The 23,732-nt window shown below is 37.2% G+C and overlaps 2 protein-coding genes across 4 annotated transcripts; one reads left to right on the forward strand and one right to left on the reverse strand.

The window, feature by feature from the left end:
• The first annotated feature begins 1,858 nt into the window (after positions 1-1,858).
• On the forward strand, positions 1,859-4,497 carry LOC100786504 (putative fructose-bisphosphate aldolase 3, chloroplastic). Its single transcript, NM_001255243.3, has 6 exons — positions 1,859-2,125; positions 2,454-2,723; positions 2,807-2,916; positions 3,006-3,096; positions 3,490-3,759; positions 3,949-4,497. The coding sequence occupies exons 1-6, from the start codon at positions 1,979-1,981 to the stop codon at positions 4,225-4,227; spliced, it is 1,167 nt and encodes a 388-aa protein (NP_001242172.2). The 5' UTR covers positions 1,859-1,978; the 3' UTR covers positions 4,228-4,497.
• Positions 4,498-5,204: 707 nt separating this feature from the next.
• On the reverse strand, positions 5,205-23,727 carry LOC100798684 (DExH-box ATP-dependent RNA helicase DExH5, mitochondrial). 3 transcript variants are annotated; one of them, XM_006606829.4, is made up of 19 exons: positions 23,531-23,727; positions 23,282-23,436; positions 23,078-23,165; positions 22,601-22,846; positions 20,179-20,274; positions 18,979-19,167; positions 18,665-18,824; positions 18,456-18,586; positions 18,018-18,185; positions 17,662-17,934; positions 17,268-17,462; positions 15,544-15,747; positions 15,336-15,405; positions 15,098-15,246; positions 7,622-7,927; positions 6,895-6,954; positions 6,604-6,756; positions 6,365-6,475; positions 5,205-6,225 (listed from the first exon to the last, which is right to left on the reverse strand). In XM_006606829.4, exons 2-19 carry the CDS (start codon positions 23,386-23,388, stop codon positions 5,761-5,763), a joined length of 3,171 nt encoding a protein of 1,056 aa, XP_006606892.2. In that variant the 5' UTR covers positions 23,389-23,436; positions 23,531-23,727; the 3' UTR covers positions 5,205-5,760. The 3 variants fall into 3 exon arrangements, with proteins under 3 accessions (XP_006606892.2, XP_025983120.1, XP_040869191.1); XM_026127335.2 differs by lacking the exons at positions 23,282-23,436; positions 23,531-23,727 and having other exon boundaries at positions 22,601-22,775; XM_041013257.1 differs by lacking the exons at positions 22,601-22,846; positions 23,078-23,165; positions 23,282-23,436; positions 23,531-23,727 and adding an exon at positions 20,836-21,092.
• Positions 23,728-23,732: the final 5 nt, after the last annotated feature.

Below are 23,732 nucleotides of genomic sequence, written 5' to 3' on the forward strand. Positions count from 1 at the left end.
ATATTAAATCGATATAATTTCATATTATTATATAAAAAATAGTTCTATTTATATGATATACTACAATAAATGAATGCATTAAAAATCATAATAAACGTGCATTTAAAATTCACTTCTATTAAATATTCTACTAATTAATAATATTTATTAAATAAATAAAAATAAAATAACTAAACGAAAATTATCTAATGTACCCTTATTTTGGGAAGAAAAAAGTGTGTGAAAACTTTCTTATTTTGTATTACAAAAGATGTAAGTTTTAAATATTTTATGAATTTAAGATAAGTGCTGATTCTAATAAATTTGGATGCATTATTTACGAGTTGTTAAACTAATTTTACAACCAGTGCGCGGAGTGGCGAGCGACGCAAGGGTCTTCGTCGGATTTGGGCTTCGAGATTTTGGAATCTTGTCCAGTTCAGATAATGCAGCTCCTCATCGTTCATGCTTCAAACACCTCCTTTTCTAGGAGTTTCTTTTTATTGTCTCAATCATAAAAAGAAAAACTATTTTTGTTACAAAATATAGGTTTACGGGGTGTCAAGATGGGTCTTCGATCCACAAACATTAGCCCACCAAAGGTTGAGAGTTAAAACTCGGTCAACGTGACTCACTCGGTAAACATTACATTAACACAAAATGATTTTATCGAAATAAAAATAAGAAAATGTTTTAACTAAATTCCAATTTTCTTTCTCAACATTTACACATCAATTTGTTTAGATACGTGCACTCGAGGTCAAAACAAGAGAGAAAACAAATAAAATATACAAAATATTATGCTAGAAAATAGAATATTTGATGATGTGTCTTAAATTTAACCTCTTAATTCCTTATACTAGTGTTCATAAACTTGTTTTTGATAACCGTGAGGAAACACAAGTAGTTAATATATTAAAGTTAAAGTTAAATTGTTTAATATTATTTAAGTTTGATCTTTGATAAAAATAATTATTGATTAGACTTTAGTTATTTTTTTACCAAAATTTTAAATTATCAGATTTTCTTTTAATTAATGAACTAGAAAATTAAGACAAAAAATAAACGAAACAATAGCAAAACTATTTGATCGCGAATGCAAAAATAGAAATAATATATTATAAAAGAAGAAATTATTAAAATGGATACTCAAATATTTTGTTTAGAAAAAAGAAGAAATACACTTATCTTTACAAAAAGGAAAACAAAATATTTATCTAAAAATTATCCTCATATTCTATTTATCTTTGTCATAAAAAGGGGAAAATTTATCTGAAAAAAATATTATTATCTTTATAATGAAAATAATAAAAGGAGAAAAAATACTGTGAAAAAGTAAAAAAACTAAATGATACTTAAATACTATTGTTTCTAAAATTATATTCCATCAAATAAAAAACTCACTTATATATACAACCCTTAATATAGGTTCGACCCTGGGAGAGAGGCATTATTAGATAGCTAATTTACGAGTCAGATGCTCAATTACTATCTATTTCATTCTTAATTAACACCTTCAAATCACATGAATCACTATTTTTTATTGATTGAATTCTTGATATTTAAAACATTTTTTTTAATTATTTTTTTTTCTTGAATGAGATATCAAAGTATCTTTAACTCATTCGATCAAAAATTAATATCACTTGTAACTGATAATGATTTAAGATCATTTTATATGAAAGAAATTAAACATGAATTCTTTCACAAAATAAATAATTTTTTTACGGATGGAATGAATATTATTTTTTGTATCAAAAGCTAAAATCCAAAAAAATAGGAAAAAGTGGGTTGTTGGTCATGTTTGGTATTGCCGCTGGAGAGCTGTCTCACATCACCTACCGCGGAGTCGCCAAGAAAACCAAAGCTCCTTTCTTTTTCATCTCTTCACTACTATTAACCTTTCACATCACAACACAATCTCATAGCACCAAAAACATAGTACTATACAGCCCCACTTTCTCTTTCTCTTTCTCTTCACTCTAAAGTCTAAGCATCCATGGCCATGGCGTCTGCAAAGCTCAACACCTTGTCTTCCCAGTGGATCGCCCACAATTCCTTCTCTCCTCGCCGTGGATCCTCTTCTCGCCGAGTCTCTCTTCCGATCCGCGCTTCTTCTTACCAACACGAACTCGTCCAAACCGCCGTTAGTAACCTCCTTTTCTTTGATCGTGTTCTTTCTTGCCCTTCATCAGTTCTCTTGATTTTCAACGTTCTCGTGCTCTAAAGTTTTCAACTTTGCTGTTATGGGACACCCCTTTGTGCTTCCTTTCGTTTTGGTTGTTGATTTACGTTAGTATTTCATTGTGTTTGACTTTTTACTAATACTTTAGCACTTGCAACGTGCTTTGAGTTGTTATTGTTCTGTGTCGATTTAGATTCCAGTTTAGATATAAAATCATTATACATATAGATTAATTTCCTTTGATTGGTTATTGATTAGTTTTTTTTTTGTTTGTTTGTTGGTTGTATAGAAATCTATTGCATCTCCCGGTCGTGGAATTCTTGCAATTGATGAATCAAATGCCACATGTGGGAAGCGTTTAGCATCCATTGGATTGGACAATACTGAGGTGAATCGCCAGGCCTATAGGCAACTTCTGCTCACCACACCTGGCCTTGGTGAATACATCTCTGGTGCAATTCTTTTTGAAGAAACCCTTTACCAGTCGACAACAGATGGAAATAAATTTGTGGATTGCCTCCGCGATCAGAACATTGTGCCCGGCATCAAAGTTGATAAGGTTTGTTGTTTGAGTGCCATTGGTCTTGTCTCACTGATTACAAACTGGCTTGGTGGTTATGCTTTTAGTTTTGCTCTTTTTAGGGTCTGGTCCCTCTGCCAGGGTCAAACAATGAGTCTTGGTGCCAAGGGCTGGATGGGTTGGCTTCTAGGTCTGCTGAATACTACAAGCAAGGTGCTCGATTTGCCAAGTGGTAAGTCATTCTTTCTTTGTTCTTTTGTGAAAGTTTCTTCTTGATTGGATGCATTGAGATTGAGTTTTAAATTTTGTTGTGGGCTACAGGAGGACAGTTGTTAGCATTCCATGTGGTCCTTCTGCATTAGCTGTCAAGGAAGCAGCGTGGGGGCTTGCACGTTATGCTGCTATCTCTCAGGTATTGTTGTACCCATGAATCTGTGTTTGCTGAAATTAGCTGATTCTTAAGAGTAATATACAATTTTTTGTAGTTTATCTGTCCCTTTGGTCTTGTTCACCGTACCCGTCTGATATGGGGTTCTTTCATTTGAAGGGAGTAACTTTTGTTTGTGGGTTTAGTTTGGTTTGTGTGACAAAGGTAGCAGATATTTTAAGTGCATGTTAAGTTGTGCATGGGGTGTCAAATTTGATTGAATCGTAACCATGTAACTTTTGCTATGTTTGTGAACTTTTATGGTTTGATATTTGATGTCGTCAGTGTACATAAAACACTTATTTTACTGTTTATCTTGAGCAAGGTTTTTTCCTCACAATGCACTCATTCCCTGGCTCCATTTGTGTTCCATTGCAGGACAATGGTCTTGTGCCAATCGTAGAGCCTGAAATTCTTCTTGATGGAGACCACCCAATTGAGAGGACGCTGGAAGTGGCCGAGAAGGTCTGGTCAGAAGTCTTCTTCTATTTGGCTGAAAACAATGTCCTTTTTGAGGGAATTTTGCTCAAACCCAGCATGGTTACACCTGGGGCTGAACACAAGGAAAAGGCTTCTCCAGAAACCATTGCCAAATATACTCTAACCATGCTTAGAAGAAGAGTTCCTCCTGCTGTCCCTGGAATCATGGTACAGTTACGGCACCTTTTTGTTTCCTCTTCATATAAATTGTTGTGACTATCAGATTTGCATGCATGATAAGCACATCATGATGATGCTGATCTCAATTATTTTTCATTTAAGATTACACTTAATTAAGAATTTGAAATTTAGAACCTCTAAATTAAACTGGAAACGATGTTCTGTTTGTATTCTCAGTTTTTGTCTGGTGGACAATCCGAAGTGGAAGCAACACTAAATCTAAATGCCATGAACCAAAGTCCCAACCCATGGCATGTTTCTTTCTCATATGCACGGGCTCTTCAGAACACTGTGCTTAAGACATGGCAAGGACACCCTGAGAATGTGGAAGCTGCTCAAAAGTCCCTTTTGGTGCGTGCTAAAGCAAACTCCTTGGCTCAACTTGGAAGATACTCTGCTGAGGGTGAGAGTGAAGAGGCCAAGAAGGGAATGTTTGTCAAGGGCTATACCTACTAAAACTTTTGGAGTCTTTGGCTTTCAGTTGTTTTCTTTTAGTTATTTATCATTCCTTCTTAGCAGTGAATTCGAAGGGGACTTAGATGTGCTGTATTTTATTTTTTTTCAACTTCTAGCAAATGAGTTTGAATAAATTGAAGCTAGAAAGAAAGGTTTTCTTGGTAAAATGGAGGTTGGGGATTAGTAAAAACCCAAATGGGAAAAGAACATGAGAAAAGAACAGAAGAAAAACAAAGTTTACTGCATAGTTATTGTTTATTTGCCTGTTCAGATTTCGCTCTTGGCAGTCCAGTTTGTGATTTTTATTTTTACGCAGTTCATAAGCATTGCTTCTGCATTTGCCGTGATATTTGGACAACCCCATGCGTTGGTGCTAGTCTTCTAATCTGAAATCAGCGGCTGGGAATACATTGTATGCACGTTTAGTTTTGAGTAATTTTATAAATGGGATAAATAAGGAAAGATAAGCAGAGAAAGAAAAAAAGTTGGAGAACTAAAATAATTCTGACGATCAAGGTTTCTTTTGTACCGTGTGAAGAACATTTTAGCTTTCGGGCGGTAGAATTTGTCTCGATTCCAACTTATTCAGATCCCAATATTTATTGACGCCGAACAATCGTTTCAATTTTCTATTTCTTTCACCTTAGCCCCCTCGGCCCCGGTTGGGAGAGGTTTTCTGTGTATGGTTTTGAAATGACAATACTAAAAAGTTCGATAAAATGGTTTTTTTAGTTATTTAGTTTGGATTATAAAATTAATGTGTACACACAAATTACTGTTATCTTGATTTGCATAAAACTGTAGTTGGGAAAATAAACAAAGCATTTTAGCCCATTACAAAGGATACGTTCCATTTCTTTCTTGGAAGCATACCCATAATAAAGTTGAAAAATGAAAGAAAAAAAAAGTTCTGATTACCAGAAAAAAAATGAAAAAAAAAAATCAACCGTTGAAGTCGTCTCAAAGGTTCCCTTAAATTTAGTGTAATTTTGTCGATTTAATTAATTTTCCATCTCGTTTTGCTCCCAAGCACGGAACAATGCCCAGACAGATGGTTCAACATATTTTGGATTTTATGATGTCAAAATTGATAATTACTATACAAAGAATTAATGGGTCATCATCCGGCTCACATCCCCCCACCCCCCACCCCCAACCCGATGAATAAATGTTATGTACTAATCCCTCCTATTGTATGGCCCTGCCACTAACCGTCTATTTTCCCGCTGATCAAATTGGAAAAGCTTAACATCCTCAAGCCTCGATTGGCAGTTATTTGCCTAATGTTCACATATGATCCTTTACTTTGCTTCAATCAAGAATGAGTATCTTCCAACTTCAAATTCAATCTGTTTGATGTTGGATAGGGGCTTGGCTGTTTTCATGAACAAATTGACTCAATGATCCAGGACTATAGAGTAACAATGCCCCGTCAAACCACATGTCCCTCTAGAAGAAGAGAGCAGAAACCACATACATCATCCTTCACCTCGGGCTTCTTTTCTTTTGCATTGAGCTTATTACTTTGACTGCTTAATTGTGATCCTTCTTACTTTTCTTAAGTAACATCGACACGTGATTGATGTACTCCTTGCCTGTTTGCTTTCCACCCATCAGCCATTGCAGTGCCTCAGCTGCAGCATCTTTTTCTGCACTCTTCTTATTGTTACAAGGTTGACCCATTATCTGCATTCCATTGAATTCAACGGTAGCCTGAAACTGATTGTTCTTCAATTGTTTAGTCATGTAGATGGGTGCTGCATATCCTGCTCTCGTAAGCAAGGTTTGGAGCTGACTTTTAGAATTATCACCCCCAGGTCCACTCTCAGTCCTTGAAACCAAGGTTGGGTGTGAGGCCATCACAATAGATTTCTTTGATGGTTTAAGAACCTGGCGACCAAATACAAATCTACCTTCGCACTTGTCATTTGAAATCAGAAGCCTTACTGCAGATATGAGATCATGACACCACTGTGTGGCCATTCTTGGAAAAAGTAGCTGTCAAATACAAAGTTCAAATTAAAAGTTAACTATCATGTCCTCATTGCTGATTGCCAAGCGAAAAATCACTAAAATAGAATGCTAGTTCTATTTGCATCAAGAAGTTAGTAGGAGCATGAAATTAATTTGCACCTACTTTGCTCTGAATGAAGTCATCAAGTTCTCTTCTTATACTCTGGTACATTTCAGCAACACTGGGCTCCATGAAAAACTCTAGATATCCTCCCAACATTTTTAAGTGATTATCCTGATAGAAAAGGGTTGAATTCCAGCAAAACATCAGACAACTAAAACTGAGACAGCAATTTGAAACTGCAAACAAGAATATATAATAAACACAACAACCAACAAAGAATTAAATCACATCACACTTACAGTATCTCCTTTCAATAAGCTTCCACCAAACAGAAGCACCACTGAATCAGACACAGCTGTTGAGTCACGAAGAAAAACTGAGTTCACTTTTATCTTCTCATTAAAAACTAGCCATGGATACGGAATTTTAGTTTCCTGAGCATTCACTGAGTTCTAGGCAAATGAAATGAAGATTTGATTTAAAAGGAAAGCAAAAAAAAAATAAACCAAAAGGGAACATAAAAACCTTAAGAGAATTATTTTAAATGTTTCACAACCAGCAGCAAATTATAAAGGTTTGAATGGACTAACCGAATATAGGAGCACTTGACCATCCTCCATTGTTTTCAAAGAGAATGATTTCTCATTATGCTGCAAATGAAATTACATCTTATTTATACTCCCAAAACATAATATGGTAATATAAAATGTTGACACATGGTACAACTCCAACTGGTGAACTATTTGAGGACAGTAACCAAGACTAAATTTCAGGATGGGGCATCTACCAATAGGATAATTTGATGACCAAAAGTTTGAAATTTAAATAATGATATATTTTTAAAAATATAATTGAGTAAAATATAAGAAATTCTCACTGTGTATTATAACTGAAACTAAACAGAACATAAATAAAAAACCACAATTTGGCTGACCAAGCCATTAGATAATTAAATGTCCCTTAAATCATGACACTGTACAGCTTAGTTGTGATTTATTTTGCGAGAATGGTTGTGTATTGATATCATTCCTTTTTTTTGTGTGTGTGTGGTTACATGGCACAATTGTTTTTATTTGATAAAAGAAGTGGAGAAAGAAAATTAGGATATAACAAAGATTAGATTAGATTAGATTATTGAGGAAGGACACATTAGGGAAAGATGCAAGTTGTAAACATGTTAAAATGGCATGTAATGTTAAAGCAAAGAGAGGCGTGGAGGGGAAACTGCCCCTCATGTTCCCGACCCCAACCCACCATTGATTAGAGGGGAAAGGCATCTATATTAATATATTATGTTTGTCGTATAAAAGGACATACCACAACAGAGCAAATTCCAGGATATAGACCATAGCAAATAATTGCTCGGATAAGATTTACATCAGAGCTCCATTCATTGCAGCTGGCCGTGTTGCTATCAACTAATCCAATATCCTTGACCAGGCATATGAACTCTCTCCGAAGAGCGTCAATAGCTTTCATGGATTGTGAGGAAAGAAAATTTTTCCAGCAGTATTCATATCCTCCAAGGTCCATTTCAGCATCTCTCCAACCTTCGTATGCCCTTACAAGTGCAAGGTGATCACTGTATGCACCACAGAATTGAGACTTTGCTTCCTCTGCAAGCTACAAAGAAGAACTTTGAACTGTCAAATAATGAAATTCAGTTCAAGACAAGACCATCACCCAATGAGTGGAAAACAAATGGGCCATTACATATACTGCTGTCATGAAAGTGACTATATCCATTAAAAACTTCAAATATATCTAATTAACTGAAATAGTACTTAAAACTAACTAGCTCTTACATAGAGAAAAATGTCAAAAAGATCACATGACATAATTTTGGCAATGAAACCCAGTGTAGAAGTTTTTTTTTTTTTAAATGCAGTAAAAAGTCTCTTTCAAGCAGTATACAAAATGTATACTTTAATTCTTTTTTGGACACATGCTAGCAACACACTGCTTTATATATATATATATATATATATATATATATATATATATTTTAATCAGCGAAAATAATATTGTATTATATTTAAAGTGGTACAAGCTGTACTGTGAAATTTACACATGGGGCCAAATTGAGCAGGACTATGGTGCCCTAATACAGAGTATATAACATGAATTAAGAAACCATATTCTGACAGTATACTTAACCCAAAACTACCCACAATTATAGAGTTGTCCCATCCTAATCACAAAAATGCCTCCGTCATGCTACTGGACCAGTGATGAAAAGGCATGTCGAATCCTTATTCAAATTTTTTAACCCAGTCCAGCATAGGAAGATAGCATTCTCCGACAACTTATTGTCATTAAAACTTTCCTCTGCAAAGATGATCTTATTTCGATGCTGCCAGATACTCCATGTCAGGGAGATCCACCAGCACTGCTATTTCTGAAATCTGATGCCAGTTTCCTTCCCAAGCAAATGCTGGAGGAAGTGCTGTCTCGGATTTTGTGGAAATGCTCCTAAAATGTTTGTCCACGATATTGGTTCCCACTCTTCTTTATCTTTTGCAGAATGGACATGTGGGATCATTTATTTCCACATTTCTCCTACGCAGGTTCATTTTAGTTGGTAGTCTGTCCCTGATTAGTCTCCACGCGAAGAAAGAAGCTTTGTTAGGGACCTTGACCTTCCACAACTCAGTAAAAGCACCATCCTGATTTTCATCAGTGTGGCATGTCATAAGCATCTTGTATGCGTTCCCCACTGTGTATACACCCGCTGCATCTTCCTTCCAAATCCACTTGTCTTCTCGATCCAAGTGAATGCTGATACCTTCTAAATCTTCTAAGAACTTTGCAGCCATATCTATCTCGTCATCAAAAAGTTGTCGTCTCCATTTAAAATCCCATTCCCAGGCTGCATCTGTGAAATTTCCCATCATCTGTATGACATGTTGTTGCTGGTGGGACATGGAATAAAGTGTAGGGTACTTCAACTTAAGTGGTGCTCCATACTCCTTCCATCCATCCTCCCAAAATTTGGCCTTTGCTCCACACCCCACACCCCACTTTCCATTTTATCCCTTTATCTAACCAGCTGCCATCTTCACCGGAAAGAGCTATGCTATTGATATCCTTCCACCATGCTGATTCACTACTGCCCCTTCTTTCCCCCTCCAAAGTCCGCCATCCACCATATTTTGAAATCAGTACTCTAGCCCACAAGTCTCCTTGGTTATGGAAAAGGTTCCATCTCCACTTTCTGAGAAGTGCATAATTAAACTTCCTTAGATCCCTGATTCTCATTCCTCCTTTCCTTTGGTAGACACACGACTCCCACTTTACCCACGCTATCTTCTTCTACTCCATACCTCCATCCCACAGAAACCGTCTCTGTATCCACACCAGCTTGTCCAGAACTTTATTTGGAACCCTGAAAAGAAGAAAAGAAATAGATAGGAATAGAATTTAGGACAAACTTTTTGAGAGTTACCCTTCCCCCAAATGAGAGTAGTTTTTGTTTCCATTTTGCCAACTTTCTCTCACATTTCTTGACGATAGGATCCCAAACATCAGTACACCTTGGGTTTGCCCTAATCGGGATACCCAGGTAAAGGAAAGGTATGGCCAATAGCCTGCAATTTAAATACCTAGCAGCATCCACCTTCCATCTCTCCGACATCCCAATTGTCCCATGCAAGTTAATTTTTGAGAAATTAATTTTGAGGCCTGAGAAAAGTTCAAAACTTTTCAAAATCACCTGATCACTTTGACATTTTCCATGGAAGTTTTCCCAAAGAAAATTATATCATCCGCATACTGTAGAATGCTAACTTTCACCTCATTTCTTCCCACTAGGAAACCTTGAAACAAGTTTTTCTCCATTGCTTCTCTCAGCTGTCCAATGAGTCCCTCCACAACAACGTTAAATAAGAGCGAAGCTAGTAGGTCCCCTTGTCTTAGACCTCTTTGGGGGATGAACTCAGACGAAGGGCTACCATTAATCAAGATGAAGATAGAAGCAGATTTGTGCAACCCTCAATCCATGATATCCATCTTTTGCAAAATCTCATCCTCCTCAACATGTACAACAGGAATTCCCAGGATACTGAATCATAGACCTTTTCATAATGCACTTTAAAAACCAAACATGGCTTGTTGCTTCTCTTTGCTTCATGGATTACTTCATTTGCGATAAGGGTGTTGTGTAGCAAATGTCTGCTCTCTATGAATGTTGTTTGTCTCTCATCTATTAATATTGGCAGCACCTCCATCATCCTCCTCGCTAATACCTTGGCCACAATTTTATATATGCTACCTATTAAAGAAATAGGCCTATATTCATTTAGGTTCTGCGGATCATTTACCTTAGGAATGAGAGCAATGAATGATGCATTGCACCCCTTCGGGAATGTTCCATGAACAAAAAATTCGTCCATGAAACGAAGCACATCAGCCTTGATAACTTCCCAAAATTCAATAAATTTGAAATTAAGGCCGTCTAGTCTGGGGGTCTTGTCACTCCCACGTTCCCACATAGCAGCCTTAATTTCTTTTTCAATGAATGGCTCTGACAATCTAACATTGTGTTGTTGTCCAATGGCTTCAAATCCAACCCCATCTAGTTTGGGCCTCACCCAATTTTCCTCTTGAAATCTGTTCTTGAAGAACAGACGTATTTCCTCCTTCACCCTTTCAGGTTCATCGATCCAAACACCATTTACAAACACTCCTCTCAAAGTGTTAAATCTGCGGTTTGAGTTTACAATTCTATGGAAGAACTTGGAATTACAATCCCCTTCTTTGATCCATATTGACCTTGCCTTCTGCCTCAATAGGGACTCATGAGATTGAGCAGCTGCCCACAACTCCTCCTACAACTTTTTTCTAGTTAGCAGCTCTTGGTCAGATAACTTTCTTTCATCTCCTTCAATTTCTATCTTGCTTAGTTCCTTCTCAATGTTTGCTAGCTTCTGTTAAGAATCTCCAAATTGATCCTTATTCCATACTTTCAGTCTTGCCTTGATTCCTTTTATTTTTTCTTTAAGCATAAATCCCCCCAACCCCTTACATGATTATTCATCCAAGATTCTTGAACAACCCTTCAAAATGATTTATAAAGGAACCTGCAATTCAGAATCCGGAAAGGTCGCAGTCCCCAATCAACAATTTCAAATTTCAGCAAAATTGGGCAATGATCCGAGAAGTTTCTTTCCAATATAAACTATGTAGTTCCTTGCCATTTGTGAAACCATTCAGCAAAGACAAGGATTTTGTCCAATCTGCTCTTTACTGTCCCATTTGGCTTGTACCAAGTGAATTTTCTCCCCACACAAGACACATCTTCAACCTCAAGGTCATCGATTCATTCATTGAATTCGTCCGCATTACTATCATTTACCCCCCTTTGACTCAGCCCTACTCTCTCAACTAATCTTCGGATACTATTAAAATCTCCAAGTATGCACCACAACACTCCAGAGCTTAAATCTCTCAACTGTTTGATTTGCTCCCACAAGTTTCTCTTCTGAGTCATGTCACATGGCGAGTATGTGTTGACTGTAGACATCTTCTACCCATCAGGGACCCATATACCCTCTAAATAAATAAAACCTTCCCCACTTATCTTCCTTTCCAATCTGAAAGAATTTTCGTTCCACAGACAAAGTAATCATCCTGCTTTATTGTTGGCTGGTTGCATCTCCCACCTAACCTTTGTATCTCCCCACAGAGCATGGCAAATAAATTTATCTATTTTCTCCTTCTTAGTCTCTTGTATACATAACATATCTACTCTCTCCTTTTTTACCATTCTTCTAATAGCTGCCCACTTTACCCCCCTCCCTAACCCCCTTATGTTATATGTGATAATCTTCATTATCCAGCCCCCCCTATTTCCCAACTCGTCAGCCTCCTCCTTGTGCCTTTCCTCCATACTTACTAACTTGGTGACCACTGATGCATCTCCTTTCCCACATGTAACTCCTAGATTCTGCACCATGGTCCATTTTGATGTTGCTTCTTTTATTTGATCACAAGTTTTGTGACTATTGTTTTGTTGTGGAACCTGTGTTGCTTGTTGCACTTTGTCCATTTCTTCCCAATCTGCCACTTCTTTCAGCCCACTTCCTCTCATTGCTGGTGAATATTTGTCATAATTCTCATTTACGCTGTTGGCTTCCTTATGGGCGTTGGTGTTTGATTTTTTTGAGAGCCCAACATTGTGCCCATGGTCCATTTGCTTTCTGCACCCTCTGCTTCTTGAGTATACCTTCTCCACGTGTTTTGTCCCTTTTTGTTCACAATTTGCATTGCCTTCTACACCTTCGTTTTTGTTAGAAAAATTGCTTTTAGAAAGGCCCGTTAAGGGCTCATCACCCTCAACATTTTGTACACCAGCACGTGACTCTGTAGGCTCTAATTCAAAATTTCTTGGAATCAGTGAGCCCACCTCATTCCCACTGTCCTCACTGCACTTTTTCCCTTCCAGTGCACTTCCTCTTTCCTAATTGCCGCTGCACAGTTTCCTGTCTCCTTCATTGGTCCTTTCTCTATCTTCTCTTCCATGCTTTTACCCCCAGTTTCTTTCCAGTGGATAAAGCTGTGATTGGGCTCAGCTACTATCCCTTGTGCTTCTGTTTGTTCACTTCTGTCAGCCCTATGGTTGCTTCGGTTAGCTTCTCTTTGTCCGCTGCTTATGTCGAATGTGACCCACCTCTGTGCTCATGTCAGTAACCTCGAGTTATTGACCTGTGGTTCATGGGAGTATTGTTGTCCTTCAATCTGTCGTACCTCCGTGACCCCTCAAAGCTGCTTGCCGCCCTCTGTATTTGGAAAAATGTCCTCTGACAACGGTTCTGTTTCTAGTGGCATTACATATCTGATCAGCAATGGCGTCCCTATTTCGCTCTCGTTGTTGGAACTTATTTCCTCCGAGGACCCTATGAAGCTCCCTCTCTGACATCTACATCTATTGGGGTTGTAACATGTTTCTTCAACCATATGCACAGTGTATTCTACCCCATTAATCCATGTTGATACCTTGTGTTGGATTATTGGTTGTCTTGGTGGCTTAACTAGTAACCGTGCCCTGTCCAGCCTCTGGAGTTCATCCACTTCGTCGTCCCCTCCACCACTTCTCCTATCGTCGTCATGATCTGTTTAATATGCTCCAAATCCCAAGCGTGCAGAGGTATTCCCCAACACAGCATCCAGACTAGGCGGTACCCAATTCTCATCTGAGGATTCCACTTTTCTAGTGAGTAGAATAAGGACGAACCTTGCTCGGTTACTTCCTTAACCATTTGTGCAACTCTAGCCTCTGTGAGTCCCATTAGCAATACCATGTCATCTCCAATATATTTTGGCGTGATGTCTTCACCCCCATTCCACATGAAATCGCCTTCCACTCTATCAAACATCGCAAGATTCTTCAGTCTTCCCACCCAAGTGTTGCTTAGCCATGTCTTTTCTTCCACAGGTATGTTCATTTGTACCGACGAATAAGATATTGGTCCTGTTGGACTCGGATTTATAAGACTCATTCCTCGTGCCGTGTTGCTGTTGCCTGTATCAACACTCTCACATCCGAGGTTTCCTCTTTCATCTGTTGGAGTTGTTTTCCCCTTGTATCTTCAAGGCTACCTTTTCACATCATTGAATAACTTGTCTGAGGTTCTTTCCATCCTGTGCTTGTCGTTCCAGTTGGCTTCTCTTTGTATCATCCTCTGTCGTCCTCCTCGAATAACTTCTCCCTGTATCAGCCTCTCGCTTCCATGCTTTGGCATATTGACATGCATTTTTAACCCCCCTACTACCAGGTTATCCAATTTTCTTTCCAGCCATGTAACATCTTTCACCCCCTTGAATCTTACGAAACCGTATCTCTTACCCCTCTTGTTACGATTTCTTGCAATAAAGACCTCTCGGACGTCCCCCCCCCCCCCCCCAATTTTTTAAACTTGTACCACAAGTCTGTTTCATTCATCTCTTCAGGGAATCTTGTGAAATAGAAGGAATGGACTTCAGATGCATCCCTCCGGTTTGTTCTTCTCATTTCAATCTGTTGGCCATACCATTTCCGGCGTGGTTTCATCGGGATCCTACTCTCATCCACTCTCTATTTCTCTCTCATCTCTCTCCCATAATTTTGCAATCCTATAACTATTGCTGCAGTCAGGATAATATATATATATATATATATATATATATATATAGAGAGAGAGAGAGAGAGAAGCAGCTCAGAAGAACTAATTGGTAAAAGCCATTAAAGATAACAAGTTATAGTCAGCACATACTGACTATATAGTTAACTCATAATTGCCACACTAATGCAGAACAGAAATTATTGTAGGGAGTGCTGTGACCGTGTTGCAAAGAGTTTGAAAAAAAATGAATAGATACTTGTCCTATTCTTCTAAGCACATAACACAAATTTCACCAAAAAGAGGACAGGGTAGATTTGGGAGAAGAAAGAAAAGATGAAACAAATACAAGATTTAGAATCTTTTTTTTTTTTTTGGTATAGTGGCAATATCTATAATTCATTTAGGTTTAGAAACACTGTATTATTGTCAAAGATTTTTCATATGCACAGACTTCCTATTCCTACTACCATATTTCCGTATGTACACAACAAAAGAGTCCCAATTTAAATAAATTCCAGCAGAGCTGGGTTCTCAAAGCAAATTCAATTGAAATTAGTGTCTAAGCAACAGAACTAAAAAATAGAAAAGAAAATGTTATAGTTATGTAATATACAATTAAATTTTGAGTGACCTATAATAAAAAGGGATTAGCTTTTCAATAATTACTCAATCATCTGAAACAGGAACAACTTACATCTCTTTTATCCAATGGTGTTAGAAAAGGATCTCTCACGCTAAGCCCAGCAACCACAGTTAATATGGGATCCAGGCAATTGAAAATAGCACCTAATATTAGCATCTTGCCAAGTTTGGGTTCCATAGGAAGCATTGTCAGGCAGCGCCCTGTCAATTGAAGGCCCAAATACAAGTCTTCATCATTTCAAGAGGAAAAGATAAGCCAAATTTTCCAGGACTAGAAGGGATCAACCAACCTAGAATAGTGAGATTTTCATCCTCATCCAAAGCCCCAATTATTTTTAAATATTCAATAGCATTTTGTACCTATGAATAAATGATTAAAAAAATGACTGGCACAAATTTTTATATAAATGACCAACACAATAAATGAATACATGAATTTATTAAATAAAAGTACATGAATACATGGAATTCTAAAGAATAAATCAAATTTATCGTTACCACGAGTGTCTCAGGAGACTGCAAAGCCCTAGACAAGAACTCCGATATACTTCCAAGTCTTAGACTTTTGATTTGTAAACAGAGAGATTGCAAAGGTGTTCTCAAAATTTCTGGCAACTGATACTCTGCAAAAGCATCATACACACATCTAGGATAGAGATGGTAACACTCTCCTGGTTGAACCCGACCAGCTCTTCCTCTTCTCTAGAAAAACAGGATCAGGGGAAAATTCAGATAACAATATCAGCATTTAAGGTCCAATAATTTCATTCATGATTAATAATTAAGTTCAAAATTCACTGGTAGTTGACTATATGAAGATTTTGGGGATATACTGCATTTTTCCATTATGATCCTGGTGTCTAATTGATTTTCATCTTTAATCTTTAGAAAATGGCACATAACCAAGCCTTTCAACAAAATGGCAATTAACAGACAAGGCTGTTATAATTGTCAGCAGCAAATGCATTCATTCTCTTGACTGGCATATGCAATCTTACACAAAGTTTGTGACATATCCTGCATGGTCTCATCAGACATGCATTTCATAGCCAATTCAGATAGGCTGGGGTGAAAATTACAAGTTTGTCATTGAATAATGTCCCAAAGATTATGGTACCAAATCCAAGAAAATAAACACCAATTTCTAATTGAATAATTTTATTTATATTTTATACAAGGCAATAAAATCATGCCCCTGACCCCCATCAAAAAAAATTGTTCGAATTGTCCATAGCCTCTTTTATGATACTATAGAATTTTCTATGCCACTGATGCAGCACAGTGGAGGATTAATTATAATTATATTTTAGATTTTGATGACTTTGCTGTTATTTTCATATGAATTTTGAATGATTAGATTATTTTAATTATGTAAGGTAATTTCAAGATAACTACAAATAGAATTGGATTTTAGGATATTATTATATGTGTCAAGAATTATTATTTTATATTATTAGAGTTAATCTCTTATGTTTATTTGTAGGGGCAGCCAATGATGTTGTTCCAACTCATTTAAAAGCATATGTGACACGGCCTCTTAGTGAACTTAGATCAGATGGCTGGTGTTTTACTTAAGCCATATGCAATGGATGGTAAGGATGCTAATTACTAGGGGTTTTAAGCCGACTACAAAGCCCTTAGGAACTATTGTAATAAGATTTTGCCATAAAATTAAGACTTCATATCTGAAGCTCTCTGTAGGGTCTGGAATAGTAGAATTCAACTATTCAATCTCAGATTCCTATCTTTTCATGACTACCCACATACTGTCCTTCCTTTATTACTACAAATGTGTCACTCGAGCTCATGATGCAAATAATGACTCAGTGAGTAAGTATAAGATCTATCAAGCTTCATAAAATATGTCCTATGTATATTTCTTCTGAAATCATGTTCGTTACACAACTACAAAGAACACACAGCCATTCTTTTCTCAATGCTGACCGCAAGTTCAAGAGCAGGCCTTAGTCTACCGAAAAAATGCAAAGTTTTTATCATAAAATAATTCACATTCTAATCCAGATTACTGCCAATATAGAAACATTTATGGTTTCAATAGTCCATAACATTCAGCCAACTAAACATTATGAACTATGCAGAAAGCTCCAAAAAAAAAGTTTAGGATAAAGATGACAGATTCAAAAATGATGTCCAGTAATACTGAACATATTATTATAAAGTGATAAATTACACACACACAATCAACTAAAGTATAGCCTTACTTGTTTAGCAGAAACCTTAGAGATCCATGTAGGAAGCAAACAAGGCGTGTTATTCAGTGCATCATATGATGTTTCTTTTGCTTTTCCGCAGTCAAGAACAAAAACAACATCATTTATCGTGATACTCGTTTCAGCAATATTTGTTGTTAGCACTATTTTTCTAACTCCATCTTCAGGCTCTTCAAATATTAATCTCTGCATATTGCCATATCCATTATGTAAATCTATGTAAATATTGATCATAACCAGGGAGACAAGGCACATGCCACCTTTCTTCAACAAAAGACTAAGCACAAACATATTGCTAAAACTATTTTCAGACAACAAATCATCATACATACAGATTGTATAAAATCAACTCTAACAAAGTAGTCATCAACAGACAGAACATTACCTGCTCTGAACTAGCCATTGAGCCATGACATGTAAGCAACAAAACACGGTTTGCATCTCCCAAGACAGTATGTGTCAGGAGCTTCTCTTTCAGAGAGCTTATATCATCCCATCCAGTCATGAAAACCAAAACAGCACCAGGCCGTTCATTCTCACATATATTGCATAAAATATATTCTATGAGACTAAAACCAATACAGTCAGGATTCCAACACGACAAAGACTCCTGTGTCTGTAGGCTGTAATCTTTGAAATCAGCTGCCATAATTGCATCCTGGTCATACATTTTCCAAAATGAACTTAAATTAAGAAAATATTAAACAGGTAAGCAACTGCAGTTCTGAATTTCATAAATACCTCTACAGCAGAAGCAATTTGGCTTTTTCTCTTTCTTGGGGCATGTTTGTTCATTTTCCACATCCTTTCTTGACCATAATCATCGATTTGATTATAAGGAGTTAATCTGTAGCCCGTCATTTCAAGAATGTTCTCCAAAAAGTGAGTTCTAACGGGGTATGTGAAGCCCTATATTAATAAGCATATCCATCCAAACAATAAGAAAAAGGAAAATCTATAGTTCTAGGCACCAAAATATTATCCTTTATATAAAAAAAATTATGCAATTTATCCCAAAGAAAAGGGTAATAAAACTTCTCAAAAAAAAAATATAAACTAAATTTTATTCCCATATATGATATTATACCTAGCAAATCATCTCATTTTATATCTTTGTACTTAGAGGTTCATAATCCCCCATCACAATACAAGGAATACCACTTAGTTTCAGTAACGCACCGGAATAAACATAATTGGGGCCCCATTAAAGTATGAAGAGAAGAGCTCAGCATCTAGGGTAGCACTCATCAAAATCAGTTTCAGTTCTGGTCGATGTGGAAGAAGTTCTTTAAGGATAATAAGCAGAAAATCTGTCACAAAAAATGCAAGAATATGAATATTTAGAAATGTTCTAAAAGAAAATGATTCAATGAAGCTCAAAATTCTACCTTCATTCATCCCACGCTCATGAATTTCATCCACAATAACATGAGTTACGCCTTTTAACTTTCTATCAGCTAGTAATCTTCTTAATAAAATGCCTGTGGTGCAAAAGAGAAGATGGGTATCTCTCCCTTTCATACCCTCAAGTCGAACTTTATATCCAACCTTTCAAGGAGGGAGAGATAGAGACAGAGAGAGAGAGAGAGAAAGTGTGAGAGCAACCAACAGATAGGGAGAAATACTGAAATTCTAAGAAAACAGAACAGTAAGAGGTTGGGATAGTATATTAAGAATAGTTGTCTTTGGCAGATAAACTAACAGATTCGCCCAATTTCTCCCCTCTCTCAGAGGCCACCCTTTCAGAAACAGACATGGCTGAAATGCGTCTTGGCTGTGTGCATATAATATTACAAGCAGCTCCACAAACTGATTCTACCTCAGATTCTAAAATAAATTGTGGAATTTGTGTTGTCTTGCCACAACCTGTTTCGCCTGAAATGATAACTACCTAAAAAATATGTCATTTAATAACTGACTATCAAATTATAGATATCTAGTTTTAAAAGGATTGAAATTAAGACTTTGAACTATTGTTTAAATCATATATTTACCAGTAACCAACCTGCATATGTGAATCAAAGTAAAGGATAACCTAGAACTTAACCAAGATGCATACTATATTTTTTATTAAATTAATGCATTATAAAATCTTTACTGTCACAATAACATCAGTGGCTCTGCCAAAAGAGTGTTTCTGGTGACAATAGCAGTGAGCATATAAAAGCTGATAAAGTTGTGTACCACTCCAAGAATCTTAAGACCATACAGACAGCTGAGAACATTAAGTACATCTTATCACCCCCAAGTCATAGATGAAGCTATCATAGAAATTATATAAACCAAAGAAGGTCAAATCCCAAGCTTTTCCTGATTATTGATTTGGGCATGGCATTCTACCCGCCAAAAAACAAAATACTTCTCAGTCACCAATAAATAACTCCACTAAAGCTAACCATATGATACAAACAGTCTGATATAGTTCTCTAATAAAATTAACTCCATAATCATCTAACAGCAACTGTCTATCATCTGTATAAAATAATAAATCCTATACCTTTTAATTTTTTTATCATCATTGCCCCCCGCCCCCCCCGCCCCCCCCGCCCCCCGCGATAACCCCTTTTTAAGAAACAATCACTGCTACTGCTTGCATTGAAATTCAACCATACCACTACCATAACCTTTGTACTTTCACCTGATATCATTGGTTTAAAAAATTTTACAACAAAAAACTCAATTACATATTTACAGTGGTTTTGAATTTCACAATAAAATTTTCAGTTTACATAACATCACTGAATTAATTTTCTGAGCCAACTCAACTGATCCTCAATGCATCAGCCAGTCAAACTGGCTAAAAGACTAATTTGGGGGATACACAACTCAACCTGTAATACAATTACTAAATCAATAGGTTTAATCCATTAAATGTTGTTAATAATACAACTATTCAACACACCTGATTCCTTGATATGACTGATAATATTGCTTCTTTCTTTTTATAAGCAGGGAGACTTCTGCGAAATTCTAGCATTCTTCTTCCTTCAGGAGATTCCTGAAATGAGAGGGCAAGATGTCAAGAACATTCAAGACAATTTTGTTTTGTCTCAATGGTTTCTAAAACTCATTGGATATTTTTCAAAATATTAAACAGAGATTCAGGGAAAACCATCAACACACAGCTAAAACCGGTATCTGTAAGCACCAATGTTGTTAATGGCGGATGGCGGTTCATGGCGGAAAGTAAAAAATCCGCCATAAAAATATGGCGGATGGCGTAGCGGAAAATGGCGGATGTCATGGCGGACCAAAAAAAAAAAAGCATATATATAAACTCATTGAAATTGAAAAAAACAAAGGATTGCATTCAAATAAACTAAAAAAGTTTCATGAGTTCATACAATAATCAAGTACCAACACCAAATAAACTCATTAAAGAGTTCAAATAAACTCAGCCATTTAAAAGAGGACTGAACAGAAAAAAAAAATTGTGGTGTCAAATATGAAAAATAAAATGGGACTGTTAAAAGTAAAAAGGGGTATCAAATAGCAAAAGAAAAAAAAAAGCTGCAAACAGAAAACAGGGGGTGTCAAACAGCAAAAAAAAAACTAAAACCTATGCCTTCTTCTTCTTCGCGACAGCTTCGTCTTCTCCGCGAGAACTTCTCGCTGCAGGCCGCCGTTCGTGACAGGTGCGTCGCTGCCGGAGCTCGTCGCCGCCATTTGTGCCGGTGCGTCGCTGCCGGAGGTCGTCGCGGCTGCGTGCGCGTGCGGCTGCGGGTGTCGCGGCTGGGTGCGCGTGTGGGGTGCGGGAGGGACGCCATTTTCCGCCACCCCGCCATAACCGCCACGACCGCCATGGCTATGGCGGCCGCCATGGCGCCGCCATCCCAAACCCGCCACGCCACCGCTATTCTGTGGCGTTTTTTCGAAAAACCGCCATGAAAATCTGCCATGGCCGCCATTTAACAACACTGGTAAGCACTTGTACAGATACAGCAAACAGACTGCAATGACCACCAGGAAGAACCAAAAGATTTTTTTCCTTTTTAACTTGTTACAATAAAAGTTAGGCATGAATATCAATTAACAATAACCATTACATTCTGCTATAATCATTAGTCAATGGAGGGAAGATATCCCCTCAATTTACAATATCCATCTTTCATAACCATGGTAGCTAAAATCAACTCAGCTCGCAGAATTGCACGATTCTGCGGCCCTACTGGGACTGGACGAGTTCGTCCCTGCATAGAATTGCCCAAAAGCTTACGCTGTAGAATCGTCGAGCAGGGGCATAAACTCATAGAAGCGAGCATTGGGCACTTCTGTTTAGCAGGTCAAATTTGTCATTTTCCCCCTCTTCGTGGGCTTCTAAAAGCCTAAACCCATAAAGGTCAAAACAAAGTCTTTTGTAACCCTCAGTCCAAAAACGTGACAAGTGAAAACACACACGGGACTCAGTTCCCAACCTCACAGCGTTGCACAAACCCTCCCTTTCTCCTAAAAACTGTTGCAAGAACCACCACAAGGAGAGCTCCTGTCCGCCGCATCAGAGCTCTTCTCCACCATGTCTTCTTGTTTGTTGTTTCCCCTTTTTTAGATATCCAGTTCGGTGGTTTAGGTTCTGGTACTGCAACATGCGAGTTGTTTTTCTGGTTCATTGCTTTATTATTTCTGCTATTGAAGATGTCAAGGAGATGGAGATAATGGAAGAAATGAGGACATTTTGAGTGATTATGATTTTAATTTGGAAAACCTATTTTAGAGGTCTAGCTTAGGAGTAGGCAGTAAGCACCAGTGCAGTATTAAAGAGTAGTTTTGTTTCATTGTTTATCATTTATAAATTCTGTACAGTTTTGGTTATTGACTTTGCTATCCTATGCTTATGAATCAATAATTATAAATTTAAGCTTAATTAAGTATTTAATGTGTGTTATAACGTTTTTTTCCTCTTATTTATACAATCTTTAGATGCCTTTATAAGAATTTATATGCATAAGTATTAATTTATAAATCTTGTAGAATCTTACGCTTCGAGTAACGATATCACATTTTACGATTTTGTGACCCCTTCCCGAGTTTGAGTAGAAACTCAAGTTTGACTACCATGTTCATAACCCAACCCCTCAAAATGAAGTGTAGATATGTGGCAAGACCACCTCTTTGTTGTAATTCCAATAAAATCCAGCAAAACCTCTTTTACCATCACACATGGAATGTAGATTCCTAATAGTAAGTGGTAACACTTAATATCAACATCTTACAAATTTAGATAGTGAGACAAACATAAAGGAAAAAACTACAAAATGTGCAAAAATTATATCACAATTCACAGACTAGGAAAACATGCCATGATTTTGTATTTGAGGGAAGGTAACCTGCCAAGCTTGCTGCTGATCGCGCATTTGTAAGCTCCTCTGCCGTAGAATTTTCTCCATATAAGCATTACTGGATGCTAATGGCTCAGGTAGCTCAAAAAGCCCTTCATCAGTACCAATACTGCCATTACTGCTTGATCTTGCAGATGACAAATCTGAAAAGCTTTTGTTCATCCTGGATTTTTGGCCAAGATATTCCTCAAAATAAACATTAACTTGGGTATACATGGTGATAGACAAGCTCACCTGTTAATTCATGAAAGCTTTACTAAGTTGTCTCTATAGAGAAATAAATTTTCCATTGATGAGATTTATTAACAAACTTGATCTATATTCACAATTCATTAGGATTCAAATACACTCAAACATACAAAGTCAAACAGAAAATTAAAAAAGGAAAAACATTTTAAGACCCTTAGATTTTGTTAAATGTGTAATCTCAAAGCAAAAGTCAAATGGGAAAATAAAGAGCATCACCTCCCTCTGAGGCCGCCGATCATCCAAATCATATCTGTAATTTGGAAGTGGGACCTTGCTGAAGACAACAACCTTAGCATACATATGGCTGCCACAAACAAATACAATTGAGGATTCCCCGCAATAAATACGTACTAGTCACTCAAAAGTGAAAACAACAACACTCAGGCCGTAAAAAAGATAAATAAAGAATAGAAAAATCACCTATACAACCCCATTCTGCTTGCTAGAACTGCTATTCGGTCAAAATCACGCCTATCCTTTTTCTCCCTCGAGACCAACTCTTGCTTACTCTTGTCCCTCAAGAGCATAGTAAATTTCCGCTTCCACTCATCGGTGTTATCAATAGGGGAAGCATTCTGGTAAGCAAAAAAACACAAATTAAACAGTGTCTACACTTACACTTGGAATAGCGAGCGAGAACCAAGACGGTTAAAAAATTGGAAAGCTCACCGGTAGTGAGGGAGGTTGAAATTCACGATCGGAGCCTTCTTCGGAAACGGTGTCGTCATAAGAAGAAACGAAGCGCGAACGCTGTTTATCAGGAAGTTGTTCCGTAAACGATGGTTGCAGAGTAGTAACAACGGCGGGTGTAGGGTTTTCGTGGAGTTTGGCGCGAACAGGAGAGAGAGAGTTGTTGAAATTGGCGAGGAGC

The sequence above is a fragment of the Glycine max genome, chromosome 20 (genome assembly GCF_000004515.6).
Source record: "Glycine max cultivar Williams 82 chromosome 20, Glycine_max_v4.0, whole genome shotgun sequence".
Taxonomy (NCBI): Eukaryota; Viridiplantae; Streptophyta; class Magnoliopsida; order Fabales; family Fabaceae; genus Glycine; species Glycine max.

Coding starts and splice junctions, on each gene's coding strand:
- LOC100786504 (NM_001255243.3), top strand. CDS start 1,979: ATGGCCATGGCGTCTGCAAAGCTCAACACCTTGTCTTCCCAGTGGATC. Junction 3,097..3,489: donor GTTATGCTGCTATCTCTCAG/GTATTGTTGTAC, acceptor GTTCCATTGCAG/GACAATGGTCTTGTGCCAAT. Junction 3,760..3,948: donor CTGCTGTCCCTGGAATCATG/GTACAGTTACGG, acceptor TTGTATTCTCAG/TTTTTGTCTGGTGGACAATC.
- LOC100798684 (XM_006606829.4), bottom strand. CDS start 23,388: ATGCTCTTGAGGGACAAGAGTAAGCAAGAGTTGGTCTCGAGGGAGAAA. Junction 19,168..20,178: donor CAGTCATATCAAGGAATCAG/GTGTGTTGAATA, acceptor CATATTTTTTAG/GTAGTTATCATTTCAGGCGA. Junction 17,935..18,017: donor AAATTGCTTCTGCTGTAGAG/GTATTTATGAAA, acceptor ATGTATGACCAG/GATGCAATTATGGCAGCTGA.